Source organism: Archocentrus centrarchus, chromosome 10, assembly GCF_007364275.1.
Source record: "Archocentrus centrarchus isolate MPI-CPG fArcCen1 chromosome 10, fArcCen1, whole genome shotgun sequence".
NCBI lineage: Eukaryota > Metazoa > Chordata > Actinopteri > Cichliformes > Cichlidae > Archocentrus > Archocentrus centrarchus.
This window is the reverse complement of record NC_044355.1, coordinates 24,379,488-24,392,783: the sequence shown is the minus strand read 5'-3', so window position 1 is coordinate 24,392,783 and position 13,296 is coordinate 24,379,488. Positions and strand designations below refer to the sequence as shown.

Here is a 13,296-nt window from a genome sequence, read left to right as displayed (position 1 = left end):
TTTGAGTGCCTAAGTGTGTTCATAGTATCAAGTATGGCTACATGAAGTGCACGACAAATGGTGTTCTCGTAATGGTCAAAAAGTTGAACATGGAACTAGACACCATTGAGGACCATCAGCGATGCCAGTGGGAGGATTATTCAGTGGTGAATGAAACCGCTTTTCAGGCCTCATCTTTTTTTTGGTGTTAAATACATTATCATTTACACTGTTAAAGTATCAGGACAGGTCAGAAGTGTCCACACTGAGATGCAATGATCGTTCTACATTTTGGAAAATACTGATTTGCTATCTTGGCTTTATATGAGAAAACTGATGCAATTCTCAAGTCTAACTATGAGACAGAAAGTTAGCTTACTTTAGCCTAGGTTAGCTTAGCACACCTGGAGGAATATGCCTCCATACAAATGTAACAACACCTCTGATTCGCAATAATTTGCAAGAATCATGTCCTTTATTTAATTGTGCACGCACAGAAGAGCAAACAGGACAGTTTTTTTTTTTTTTTGGCTAGGTGAAGCAACTGTGTTTTAGAGCCATATCAAAGGTGGATGTAGTTTCCAAGTATTAAATATGAAGCCAACACTGAAGTGAATTACACTCACATTCTTTCTGCTGGCCTGCAGGGCGCGACTCGTCTGATTGTAAAAAGACTTCCGGGGGTATACAAGTCTGTGATCCTTTATTCTGTGACCTTTGTAAACACTTTCCTGATGACTTTAAGTCAGAATTCATTTTGTGAATTCTGGTCATAATTAGAGCCAGAAACAAGGAGAACGTTTGCTCATAGACTCACACCTTGTCAATCATAAGTCGCTGACAAGTCATTAGCTTTTTCGGCTAACAACTTGTCAACAAGTGCTAACAACCTGTCAATCACAAGTTGTTAGCCAGAGCGCGTGTGGTGTCCTCGGTTTCACAGATCTAGCGTGCTCTCGTTACGTCTGGTTCCAAAATGGTGACGGTGAAAATGCTGAGCTTGAGGCTTCATAACTTTACAAACCAATAGGATAGCTACCATCCATCTTTTACACTATGTATTTTTAGACCCCAGAGTTGGTTGAAAGTAACAGTTGGGTTAACCTTTCATCAGCTTACTGACGAATTTCCATCCCCGTCTATTCATCCAGTTTATGAATTTGCTTTATAATGTGTCAGCATAATCCTCTAGTAGAAATAACATAGAGGTGTGCTTTTGAAGCAACAAAAGGTGCTGGGGGGGGGGGGGGGGGGGGGGGGGGGTTCTGGACTGTTCCACTGTGATTGACAGGTAGTAAAGGGAGGGAAATTTGACCCTGATGTCATTTGTTTCCAATCATGTGAAATGGCATCCTGAAACAGGAGAGAGGCTCAGCACAGAGTCGGAACGTGTAAATATACTCTGCCTTCATTAGATTAAAAAACGACACACACACACACACACACACACACACACACACACACACACACACACACACACACACACACACACACACACACACATACACACACACACACACACACACCAGACAAACACGTGTATGTCAGTTATCCTCCAATAATAGTTGCCATACACTTGTGCACAGTCTCACACACACACACACACACACACACACACACACACACACACCACACACACACACACACACAGTCTTTGCCCATTCAGCTTAAACGCCCTGCAGCCAAAACTCGTGTTCACCTCTGCGTGTCTCTTGTGAAGGTTTATACTGGACGCTATTTTCTCTCCAAACTCAATAAAAGCTGGTTATTTATCAGGTCAGATTATGGGACATGACTGAGCTCAGCTGTAAAGTTAAAAGTGAAACCAGCTGTGGCTGAAATTGAATTACACTCTGTGAGTAATGTGAAAAGCAAGAGCAGTTTAACAGTTATTAAGCACTCCTCTACCGCCTCATCGACCAGGCATACGCTACGCAGTTACAGTGAAAGTGCTCCTCTCCTTCTCTCTGTGATAGTTATCTCCCTTCTGTTTTAGAAGCAGTTATAAATAATCCTCCTCTCTGACACAACCACAGTGTGAGAAGTCTCCGCATATTTATATTTCTCTTTCTTTATGTGCACGTGTATACTCTTCAGTATGGCCACACGTGTGCGTAGACAGGGGTCACAGGGGCCTTGCGTTGGCATGTGCTCACTGACAAGCAACTGTCCTTACAGGAGCAGAGGTTAGATGAGAGGAGGACAAACCATTTTAACATGTGGTCTGGCAGCTGGCCTTCATGTTTGTGTGTGTGTTTTGGGGTTTCCTCCGTGTGCTCCATCTGGGCCTCACACTCATGCCATCCATCAGACAAAGTGTTAATCACCCAACTGTTCTTGCATTCTCCCTCCTACCCTGAATCTATACTTAAGATCCTTTACTCAATCCACGTGTAATACTTTACGTACCTTCTGATCTGCTATATTTCAGAGGATAATTTAGCTTTTTTTTTTTTTTTTTTAACCCTGTATTATATCAATCCTGAAAGGGGCGTTCAACATAATTAGTACACTTTCAGCTTTTGTGACAGTGCATTATGAGATCATCCATTTAGCTGCAGACTATCCGAAAACCACAACACGTTCTGCCCCATTATGAGGAGCCCGCCGTGCATGTTTGTTAATTCCTCCCTGTCTGCTGGGCCAAAGGGAGATTCTACAGGTGTGTGAGTGAGAAAAGACCTCTGCCATCAGTTTTATTTAATACAAGCCTATAAATCAACCCTTTTGGAACAAGAGATGTGAGATATTCTTTTTTCTCTTTGGCCCTATCTCTGGCAGAGGGATAGATTGTTCCTACCTCCTTTTGCTTCCTGTGTATGACAGGTTATCACTCCTGGGACAGATACAGAGGGGGGGTGGGGGGGGGGGGGGGCAGAGTAAGAATAGAGGCAGAGTGATTGAGTGAGAATGATGCTCTGTGGCTGATGTATCGGATGGCAGATGAGGGGATGGGGGTGAGGGTGCGGGGTGGAGAGAAAAAAGTGATTTAGCACTGGTCTGTACTCTCCTCTCTTCTTATCCATGCCTCTGCTCCTTTCATGTCCTCAACCAAGGGTCGACCCGCCCGCTGCCCCAGATGGTGCTGTCTGTCTGGGCTGCCTTCTACAGGATGTGCCCCTCTCACCCCCACATCTACAGACCTATACTGCGTAATTGATTTCAGGGGGGGGGAGGCCCTCTTTCTCTTCTGTTTCACACCACACACGCGCGCGGACAGCTTGCCAACAGCTAGTGCCCCTGGTGCACACACACACATACACGCGGCCGGCGCTGTGCGCTGTCAACGCTAATTCAATTTGAGACGCGGAAGTGTGACTAACAGCAGACCTGCAGAGTATTTTACCATATGCGCCACACACACACTCCTGGCAGATCACTCCTCACACACAAAGCTCTGCCACATCCACTGCTTTAATAATGTTATTCCAGAGGTAGAAATCCTCTGTAGAGCTTTCTTCTCTTCCTGTTTCCCTCATTGTCAGGAGGAGGCGTCTGTCAACAGCTACTGATAAACCACCTTATTAACCCCTTCATCCTCACTGCCTAATCCAGGATTGCCTTACCAGCAAAGTTAGACGTGGCTAACACGCAAAAAGAGACAACAAAGAACGAGCGAGGAACCAATCAGAAGCAACCTGGTAGTTAAGGAGCCACTCATCAGTACTCCCCTAATAACTTATGAGCCAGAGCCATATACCTAACTAATTTATTAAATGTACTTAAATGTACAGCAATAAGTAGTTCAGAATTCTCTGCAAATCATCTTCTTCCTCGTGAGCTGTTCCTGGTTAAATTACTCAAACACTGCACCAAACATTAACTAATAATCCATACTCTCTGTTCAAAAATTAATTACTCTTTTTGTGTTTGTCTCAAGTAGTGAAGCATCATACTAAGTAGTTACCCAGTAGTTGTACACTGCTTTTACAGTTAAAGTTATCCCCTCGAATCATGTTACTACAGATAATATTAAGAAATACTGAAGGAACTACTGAACTTATTTATGTAGCACTTTGCAACATTGCAAAGAGCTATACAAGGGCAACAAATGAAACAGAAGTAACAAATGGGCAGTTTGTTCCAGAGCCTCGGGCCCTGACTGCAAATGCTCTGTCCCTTTAGTTTTCCCTAAACTCTGTCCGTGGATGTAGGTGGGAGCAAGACGTGAAGCTCCTTAATATTAATCAATGAAAATTTTACAGTCGTTCTCAAACATACTGAGAACCAGTGTAAAGATGCCAAAATAGGAGTGATGGGATCCCATTTTTTTTGTTCTAGCACCTGAATTCTGTATAGTCTGCAGTTGTTCAATAAGACAAAGGTGGGAGTTATATTTTGACCTCTGTCTAATTATTTTGCTAATTGTTTTAATCACTATCTACCATATCTACTATGTGTGTGTGTGTGTGTGTGTCTTTTATTGTAAAGTGTCAGCAAGACATGCTTTATGACGTTGTGTGTGCAAGATGGCAAATACCATAAGGTTTCAAATTCAGTATTCAATTCACTTTTAAGGCTTTTATATGGTAAATTCTTAGAGAAAAAACCCAACAATCAGATGATCCCTGTAAGCAAGCACTTGGCAACAGTGGCAAGGAAAAACTCCCTTTTAACAGGAAGAAGCTCCAGCAAAACCAGGCTCAGGGTAGTGCAGTCATCTACCAGATAGCATAATATAAGCATTTAATACATTCAGAAAATATAACGTAACTAGTGCACTGCATAAGTTTAGTAGCACCAAAACTAGTAAGATATGGCATAATGCATAAAGTACAAGTGGATTTGATGTGAATGATATCAGTTTAGCAGGTATTGGTGGAAAATGAAAATGTCGTGGTTAACAAGAAGGTCCTGTGTTTGAATCCAGGCTGGGGCCTTTCTGTGTGGGATTTGCATGTTTTCCCTGTGTCTGTGTGGGTTGTCCCACAGTTCAAATACATGCATGGACTTAGGCTAATTGATGACTCTAAATTGGCTGTAGGTCTGAATGTGAGTTTGAATGGTTGTCTGTGTCTCTGTGTTAGCCCTTTGACAGATCAGTGACCTGTCCTGAGTGTACCCTGCCACTCGTCCTATGACAGCTCTGTTAGGCTCCTACAACCCTGAATTGGACAAGTGGAAGAAGATGAATGAATGGAGCCACTTCTTCACTAAGTGGAACAAGAGTATCATGTGCATATTTCTAGTCAATTCTTCCCAAAGGTTTCAAGTTTATTACTCTTAGTGTGATAAATTCAGGCAGTTTGGCTAAATAGAGTAAATCAGACAAAACCAGAAAAGGCACGATAAAGTGTCATCATTATTTTGCAAGCACATGGTCTTACTGAGTGTTTTGATCAAATGTAATGTCAAATACAGACATGGAACATGGTACACATACATCAGGTGTCCTGACACAAAGAGCTGGACTGCACCCTTGACTTTTCCTCCTCAGTAAGGAAGAAAAGTCCAGGCACGATGACAAGCTTCAGTGTAAGAGATATCAGGATGGTGATGGGGTGAGGTGAGGTTAAGTTGAGGGGGGGTTAACAGGGGTGGTGGGATCAGGTGTGTGCCTGATAGAGGTTGTGAGAGGGTGTGTGAGCAGGAGATATGGTTAAATCTTAATGAAGTGTGCTTTACCGAGCAGGGATGGACAGGGTCAGCTTGTGTTGGGTGTGTGTGTGTGTGTGTGTGTGGGTGTGTGTGAGACAGTAAAATTGATTAAAAGCAGCATTAACACGTCTGACAGGATACAGTGGTCAAGAGGTGAGTGGAAACACGGGGAAACTTTGGTCTGGAACAATTAGACACACACACACACACACACACACACAACACACAACACACACACACACACACACACACACACCACACACACACACACACACACACACAGAGCAGCAGCAGCAGATGGCAGCTGGGGAAGGCCTTGGCAGCAGCGATTGGTCACACATGCCCATCGATATCTGAGTAGAACCAATCAGCTCAGCTTCCTGTGTTTGACCTGACCCTTCACACGTGGTAATTGAATATTTCAAATGGGAAACTGAGAGGTGAAAGGAAGACAAGCAGGAGAGAGGAGGAAAAAGAGGCTGCGCTGTGTCAGTGTGTGAGTCTTTTCCTTTTACAGTGTCACTCTAAATAGATCTTCTACTGTCTACACAGGTGATGGTTAAATGTGGTCTTCACTACAACAACAAAAGTTGCATGCTAAAAAAAAAAAGTAAAATCATATGCTTTAAAATTGCAAATCTTAGTTCATTTCATTTTCTCAGTGTTTCGATCCAATTATAGTGCACATTATACTATGACTATACAGCATCAAGATTTTATGAATGTTTAGATCACAAAAAATTTGATAGAACAATTTTTGCTGACATGTTGAAAAGAGCTACATAATTTAGGGCTCATCATATGTAATTTAAGTATTTGGATCATTTTATATATGCCTGCGTGGTATCCAAGTACAGCAAGTACCTTTTTTTTTTTTTTTAGCTCTTTCTAGGGCAATATCACAAACTTATCAACTCATTAGGGATCCATTAATTAGCATTCCTCCCATTTAATGCTCAAGAAAATATTCCTGCTGAATCCCAGTTTGTGACTGTTTAAACCTGTTTCATATCTTGTGTATGAATCATAGAAGTCTACCTGATCCCCCTGTTGCAATTAGAGCTTTTTTGCTGAGCCAGCATTTGTGGCTCTGAGCAGCCCCCCCCCTCTCCTCCCCTCCTGTGCAGAAACAGTCGGCCATGGGGACACGACCACCACCCAACCAGATCCCTTCCTGTCAGCAAGTAGCACTCCTGTAGGAACCGGGCCAGGGAGGTGTTGATGGCGCGGAGGGGAGAGCTGCTAGGTGTCAACACCTGACATACACACATATACAAACACAGGTTTCCCCCACGGTTTTGCGCACGCAGGAGTTATCTCCTGCACATCTGGTGAAAACATCCCTGCACATATGTTATGATGCACACAGTGGAGTGGGGGGAGGCTCTCCCAGCTTTAATCATGTTGAAAGAGAAGAGATGACCATTGAAGATTAAAAATTTATTTAAAGCAAATAAAAAAATAAAGTATAAAATAAATTTTGTGCTTCTTACCGCAAAGGAACATGGAATTTAATTTCAGACCAAAAAAAAAAAAAAGGGGAAAAAAAAAATGACTGACAGCTGCTGGATCACTGAGGTCAGTGGAAAATAAGACAACTGAGGACTTAAACAAGCGGTTGCGTGCTTAAACATACTGCAGACATCGAACTCATCAAAGTGTCTGGAAGTAGGCAAAACAGAGACTTGTGTCAGTCTGGGAGTACTGATGATGATGATGATTGTGGATGTAGTTAAGTGTGTGCTGATGATGATTAGGAAGGACACAAAAGAGGTCAGAGGTGGCCGAGTGTCACTCCGGAGAGCTCCCTTCAGCTACAGGGTTGCGAATGTGTTCATGTGAAGATATTTGTGTGTGTTTGGACAGCACCTGTAATGGCTCCCAGCTGAGACGTGCCTCCACCCCCTGAGATATGGTGTGTGTGTGTGTGTGTGTGTGTGTGTGTGTGTAATGAGGTACTGGCATGCGAGCAGCGTAGGGCCGCTTCCTCTACAGGTGACACCTTTGACCCCTCATCTGTTCCCTGTTGGAGGAGAGAAAGAGGAGGGGCACAAAGGGGAAAAATGGAGGGACAGAGCGGAATGTGTGGTGCACACTTCAGCCGAAACACAAAATGACAAAAAAAATGTGACAAGGACAACATGTTGTAATGCTTTTTAATGACTTTCTGTTTGTGAATAATGCGGTATGAGCCTTTGGAGTGGTTACTGCTACATGAACAAAGTTTTATTCAGTACTCAAGGAAACAATTTACCTGGAGAATTTTTGTATTACAGTCGTTGCAGCTGGAAGCAAAACAGAAGCAATAACTGAAATGTCTGCATCCTCAGTCATGCAGTATACACAATGCAGTTGCAGTAAAAGTGTGCCCTTAGAATACCCACTGAGTCAGTAAATAAATTAGTACATAAATAAATATATTACTTTTTTGGCATTATTTACAGATACAGTCAGCAATGAGGTAATAGCTGTCCACACTTCTTTTTTTCTCAACTTCCTGTCACATATTTAAATATACACATATCAGAGCAGAACCTGTCGCTGGCTACACTTTAAAAATGAGTGTGCAAAACAACATTATTACTGAGTGCTACAGTCTGAAGCAGGACTGTAAACGTCTTACAAGTGTCCTTTTCTGCTTTCAAGCTTTTCTTGTATTCCTCTCAAAAGAAAAAAAAACACACACACACACACAAACCCAGAACACAGTGTAGGGCACAAAGCCTGCAGGCACATTGTACTTTTTGTTTTATGGGGCCTCCACCTTTTCTTTTCACTCCCTGTGACTTCTTCCCTTTTCTTCTTTTCCCTCCTCGTCACTTTCTTCGTCGTGTCACTACGACACCTGGTCTCGCAGCCTGGACAGCCTCTGGGAGAGCTCATCCTGACGACGACGCAAAAGACAAGACAGAGAAATCCGTAAATGGAGACAACTCCGCAAAACCAGTTTTACTATAGATGCTTTGGTTTTAAAATCACTGATAGTCCAGTTATTGATCCTATATATTGATCCTTTTTGTCCTCTGTGCTGAGCTGTTGAGTTTACAGTCCCAGTTGCACATGCCTAGAGACCAATCAGCGACCTCCTGGCAATTCAAAATCCTTGTGACCTCCAGCGCCCACTAACCGACTGAAATTCAGATTTTCATTTGCCAGGTGGTTCCCATCGGGAAATACACATTTGGTGTTGTTTGCCAGGAGGTCGCTAACCAGTCTCTAGGCCAGTGTGACTGGGGCTTAAAAGTTATCTTCATCCAAAGGATTATAATGAAACAGGGTGTGAGTCATTAAGTAAAACATTCACTGCTGTAACGGTTTTGTTTACAGGGATAAAGGGTTAAGCCTGACAGACCATGTAACAGTTTGTGTTCTTTACAGATAAATACCGAAGCCGTGACACTAAGGAAAAGGCCAAAACCAAGTCAAGAAAAGCATAAAAAGACAAGTTTCCTCAAACAGGATCGATGGTGATTGTCCTTTTTGCAGATGGCTGCACAGTTTCCACTGTGACTCTTAATGGCCTATGAAGACCTAATTTAAAATCTATCATGTCTTTTGTGTCAAATATATTTACTTGAATATAGGACTCGTTGCACTATTTAACAAAATGGTAAGGGACCTGGCCACAGGTGGTGTCACTGCCCCGGAGCTGCCTAACAATAACAGATTCAATCTGCATACTTGTGTCTTTCAAGTAGGTACTTTCAGCTCCTCCCTTATTTCCCAGTGGATGGATATGCTTAATTTGGCGCAGATGACTTCAGTGTTTCAAGTTTGGTTAATAAAAACCTATCAAATATCACACATATGTCACCACAGCCAGCGTTCCAAAGTACAGATGTTTAGGAGCCAATTTGCAACTGTACACAAGATGAATCGGTCAAACGTTGGCAGATAATAATCGATGAGTCCCGGTGAGGCTGCAGATAGTTTCCAGATTCTGTTCTGTGAAGTGAAAACACTGAAAAGCACAACTGCATAAAAATGATAAGAATGAATGTGTTACCTGCTCTGCTGATGCCACAGATGAAGCCAGTGAAGAAGTCTGGCCTGCAGGAAGCTCCAAGTTAAGATCCAAGCTAAAAAAATAAATACATAAAATCTAATTAATTAATCTTAATGAGCTTTTTGAATTTCAAGGCAGCTTTGTAATCAGTGAAAGAGGTGCACCCTAGAGCTTAATGAAAGTCATTTAAATAAAGCTTTTAGTACAGTTCATTTTATGCACTCTGGTTTCCAATTTTGCTCCTAATACTGTCAGCCTGTGTATAGATCTTACCCTGCTTCATCAGCCATCTCGTGCAACAGCATATCCACTTCATTCTAGGGACCCAACAAACAAATAAGAATCAAAAGGCAATACCTTTAGATGAAATGACTGAGTAAAAATGGAGCGAGCCTGCATACATAAGCAGCAACAAGAGCGCAGGAGTTCTTCCTTGTTGGGAGATAACGGGGTTTGTTACCTGAGGGGTTGTCAGAGTGGTTGTGCTGCTCATGGTGTCCTCCATCTGGGCTGTCTGCACATCAAGAGTCTCAAATTGCTTTTCAAACTTGTCCATCAGTGAAGAGATCTATGCAGAGAGGAAAAAAAGAAAAAAGAAAAAGGTAATGAAAAGAAATTTCCTGAATAATCGTTGTGCCATATTATGCATATCGGATAACTTTTTACCTTCTCCAAGTTCATGCTTTTCAGTGTAGCATCCATAGACTTCACCACTCCAGACATGGATTTTGACACCTGGGAAAACAAAACATGAAATAGAGTACTGAAGCTCAGGTAATCTTCTGTACTGTTTCCTGATATGCCCACTAGGTGTCACTTTAACCCTTTTAACTAAACACTTTGTCATGACTATGTCTCACACCAGAAGCATCTCTAGTAGTTCTAAAACGACACTGATTAAGGATTAATCTAGTCAAATACAAACCAACCGTTAGGTAAACAAGCTGTGATAAATGGGTTTATAATTAATGCCATGGCATTAACTTTAATGAGAGGCACCAACATTACAGCAACACACAAGGGTGCTCAGAGGTGTTGTTCAGCTATGACATCTCACGCTCTCCTTCCATTTCTGCAGACATTATTTTTATTCAGTGAAAAGGTCCCTTTCCTGTAGTGATGTTGAATTAAAGCAATTTAAAAGAGGCTGTCGCTCTCACAAGAGCGAGAAGCTAATAGCACAGGGTCTGAAGCACATCTAATGACATTATGTTATTGGTGTCTATTTGTCTGCATGTCTGTGAGCCCTTTTGGTTGATTCTAAAGTGGCTGCACTCTTCAGCTCTTCATCTCCTGAAATAAGATGTCATTTTCAGGAGATGCACAGTAAAAAAAAACAAATACATGTATATTTGATGTGGTGAACAAGCACACTATATCTAAGACAACAGGTTTTGATGTCAATGCACATGCAAAGCTACCATGAAATTTTGACAAGCACTTTATATTATACATAACTGAATGGGAAATATATGACAAGTATCTTGAATAGTTGCAGCTATTGGGTAAGAAAATATAAAAAGAATGTACTTTTATTTTTTTTTTTAAATATGCTACTGAAATTACCTGGAAAATACAAGTAAATTAATCCAGGGAACCTGACGGAATTGAACGTGCGATGACATTCAAAAGGCTTTTTTATTGGTCATCAATGACATGACACTGGAAAGCAAGGCAAGTCTACAAACCCTCGGCCCTCAGTCCTGACCTGGTTCATAGTGACAGCGGTCTGGACCCTAGAGGCTACAGCGTCCACACGGGCACTCATCCTCAAGAAGTTAATGGACTGGTGCTTCTGGCGGATGGCATTTTCTGCATGGATCCTCGCTGCCTCCATATTACCCTTCTGGATAGCCTGAGAAACACAGCACACACATACAGTGTAATACACAGTACACTTATGCTGCAGCCCAAATTTTCCAGACTCCAATAAATATATCAAAATAACCTGTTTCACTTTAGTTTTTTCAGATTTTTCCTCTTTATCACATTTCCTGGAGTTGCGCTGTAGTTCCTTGGCAGCAAACTTGAGGTTAAACAAATGTTCTGTAACAGCTGGTCAAGGGTTCATGCTAGCAGAGAATTAGTAATAAATCCAAATTACAGCCTAAGGCTTATTTGTCCCAAGTCAGTGCTTTTCATGATGTTAGTGAAAATCTAGCCCCATATTAAATGAAATATATCAAAACAAGGAAGACACCACTCGTGTTTTCTTTCAAAACTACATGACGGAGGAGAACATTCAATCCAAGTATGACCGGGTTAGCTTAGTTACCAAGCCCAATTTATGCCTAGCTGCAGTTTCTGCTAGGGAAATGCACCCATCGTTTTGGACAGTTAGAATACAAAGGAAAGGATACTGTCCATATTCGACATGACGAAAGTCTTTTTCTGTCACGAATACTGAGTTTCTTTATGTACAGATACAAGGTAGCATCCAGCTAAGCGCGGAGATGCTTGTTTTGATTTTTGAGGGCTGTACCACCGCAAGATGAATCAGTTGTGCATACTTCCGCATTTGTTTTGATACGGTTAAAATGGGGTGGTCATTTTTTTTTATTTGTCTTTCCGTTTAAAAAAAAGTCTTCTAATCGTGACATTTTAATCCTCCGGTTAGGTGGTTTAAAAATAAATGATACCGCTACGAAAAAAACGCTACTTATTAGGCGTATTCACATCACGCATGCGCCAAAGAGTGTCGTTTAGGCAGTAAGAACTTTCCTGCTTAGGTTTGATTATCAATTTTTACCGAAAACAAAAAAACAATAACAACGACCGATATGTACACGTGTAAAATAACCTTATGTCACCAGTAAATAAATATTTGCATTATAATATGACTAAGACCCTCGCAGCGAGGCTGAAGAAAGATCTGTGAACCATCTTAGTTTATGTTTATCTTTGAATACAATCGCTGACACTTCTGGCCACCTTTCACCGTCGTCACACTTGATCACGATTCAGCATGACGTGCTCGCGCCTTTACGTCACGTTGGAAAAGTGGACGGGGCGCGCGTGTCCAAAGCAAAGCAGACAAGTTCCGTCCAGGCTAAAAATAGTTTACCCGGTATCGGTAGGTTGTGGTACACGTCTAGTGACGTCATTTGTGCTTTTGTGTGTGTGTGTGTGTGTGTGTGTGTGTGTGAGAGAGAGAGAGAGAGAGAGAGAGAGAGAGAGAGAGAGAAAGAGAAGGAGTAAATTGACCTTTTCCACAGAGGCAGTCGTGTTTGACTTAACGCTTCCACGCATGTTCCTTTCACTTTATTACGGATGCATTAACGCGTAGCCAGGTAACATCTGTAACTGCTTGTTTATAGAGTCCCGCACGGAAACAATGACTGTGTGAGCGGACACAGCAGGGGAACACATGCGGGGATTTATGGTGCAAGCAGGGGGTTTAAGGGATGGAGCAAGAAAATTGCAGTATGAAGGGGAGGAAGGATTACTGGCTGTAATTGTCCAGATAGAGAAAGCGCTCCAGTGTGTGCGTGTGCGCGCACCGGCCAGCCAAAGAGGGCTGGGGTTTGGGGTGATAATGGGGGGGGATTAACGGCTGGGTTAGGGGGAGGGTGCTGCATGGATGACTCATACTATATCTGCTGACACTTTGTATGGACTCAGCATTAGATGTAATGATGTTTTCGTGAGGGAGATTGAAGCGCATGAGAAGTGTTTTGGGAAAATGTTCTCTAGAACTACACAGTCCAATAGCA

General features: G+C 42.2%; 2 protein-coding genes across 3 annotated transcripts in view; one reads left to right on the top strand and one right to left on the bottom strand.

Annotated features, from left to right (window-relative positions):
* LOC115786427 (terminal nucleotidyltransferase 5C-like) overlaps positions 1-13,296 on the top strand; it is a 39,050-nt gene that overhangs the window by 20,516 nt on the left and 5,238 nt on the right. The window lies entirely within an intron of this gene.
* On the bottom strand, positions 8,327-12,091 carry LOC115786428 (charged multivesicular body protein 1b-1-like). Its single transcript, XM_030738566.1, has 8 exons — positions 11,944-12,091; positions 11,532-11,629; positions 11,292-11,438; positions 10,250-10,318; positions 10,044-10,151; positions 9,857-9,900; positions 9,584-9,656; positions 8,327-8,461 (listed from the first exon to the last, which is right to left on the bottom strand). Exons 1-8 carry the CDS (start codon positions 11,957-11,959, stop codon positions 8,414-8,416), a joined length of 603 nt encoding a protein of 200 aa, XP_030594426.1. The 5' UTR covers positions 11,960-12,091; the 3' UTR covers positions 8,327-8,413.

Bases quoted from the DNA above. Each gene is read 5' to 3' on its own strand.
- LOC115786428 (XM_030738566.1), bottom strand. The intron at 10,319-11,291 runs GTCAGGACTGAG...TTGTTTTCCCAG, and splicing joins CCGCTGTCACTATGAACCAG to GTGTCAAAATCCATGTCTGG. The intron at 8,462-9,583 runs GTAACACATTCA...CGTCGTCGTCAG, and splicing joins CTGTGGCATCAGCAGAGCAG to GATGAGCTCTCCCAGAGGCT.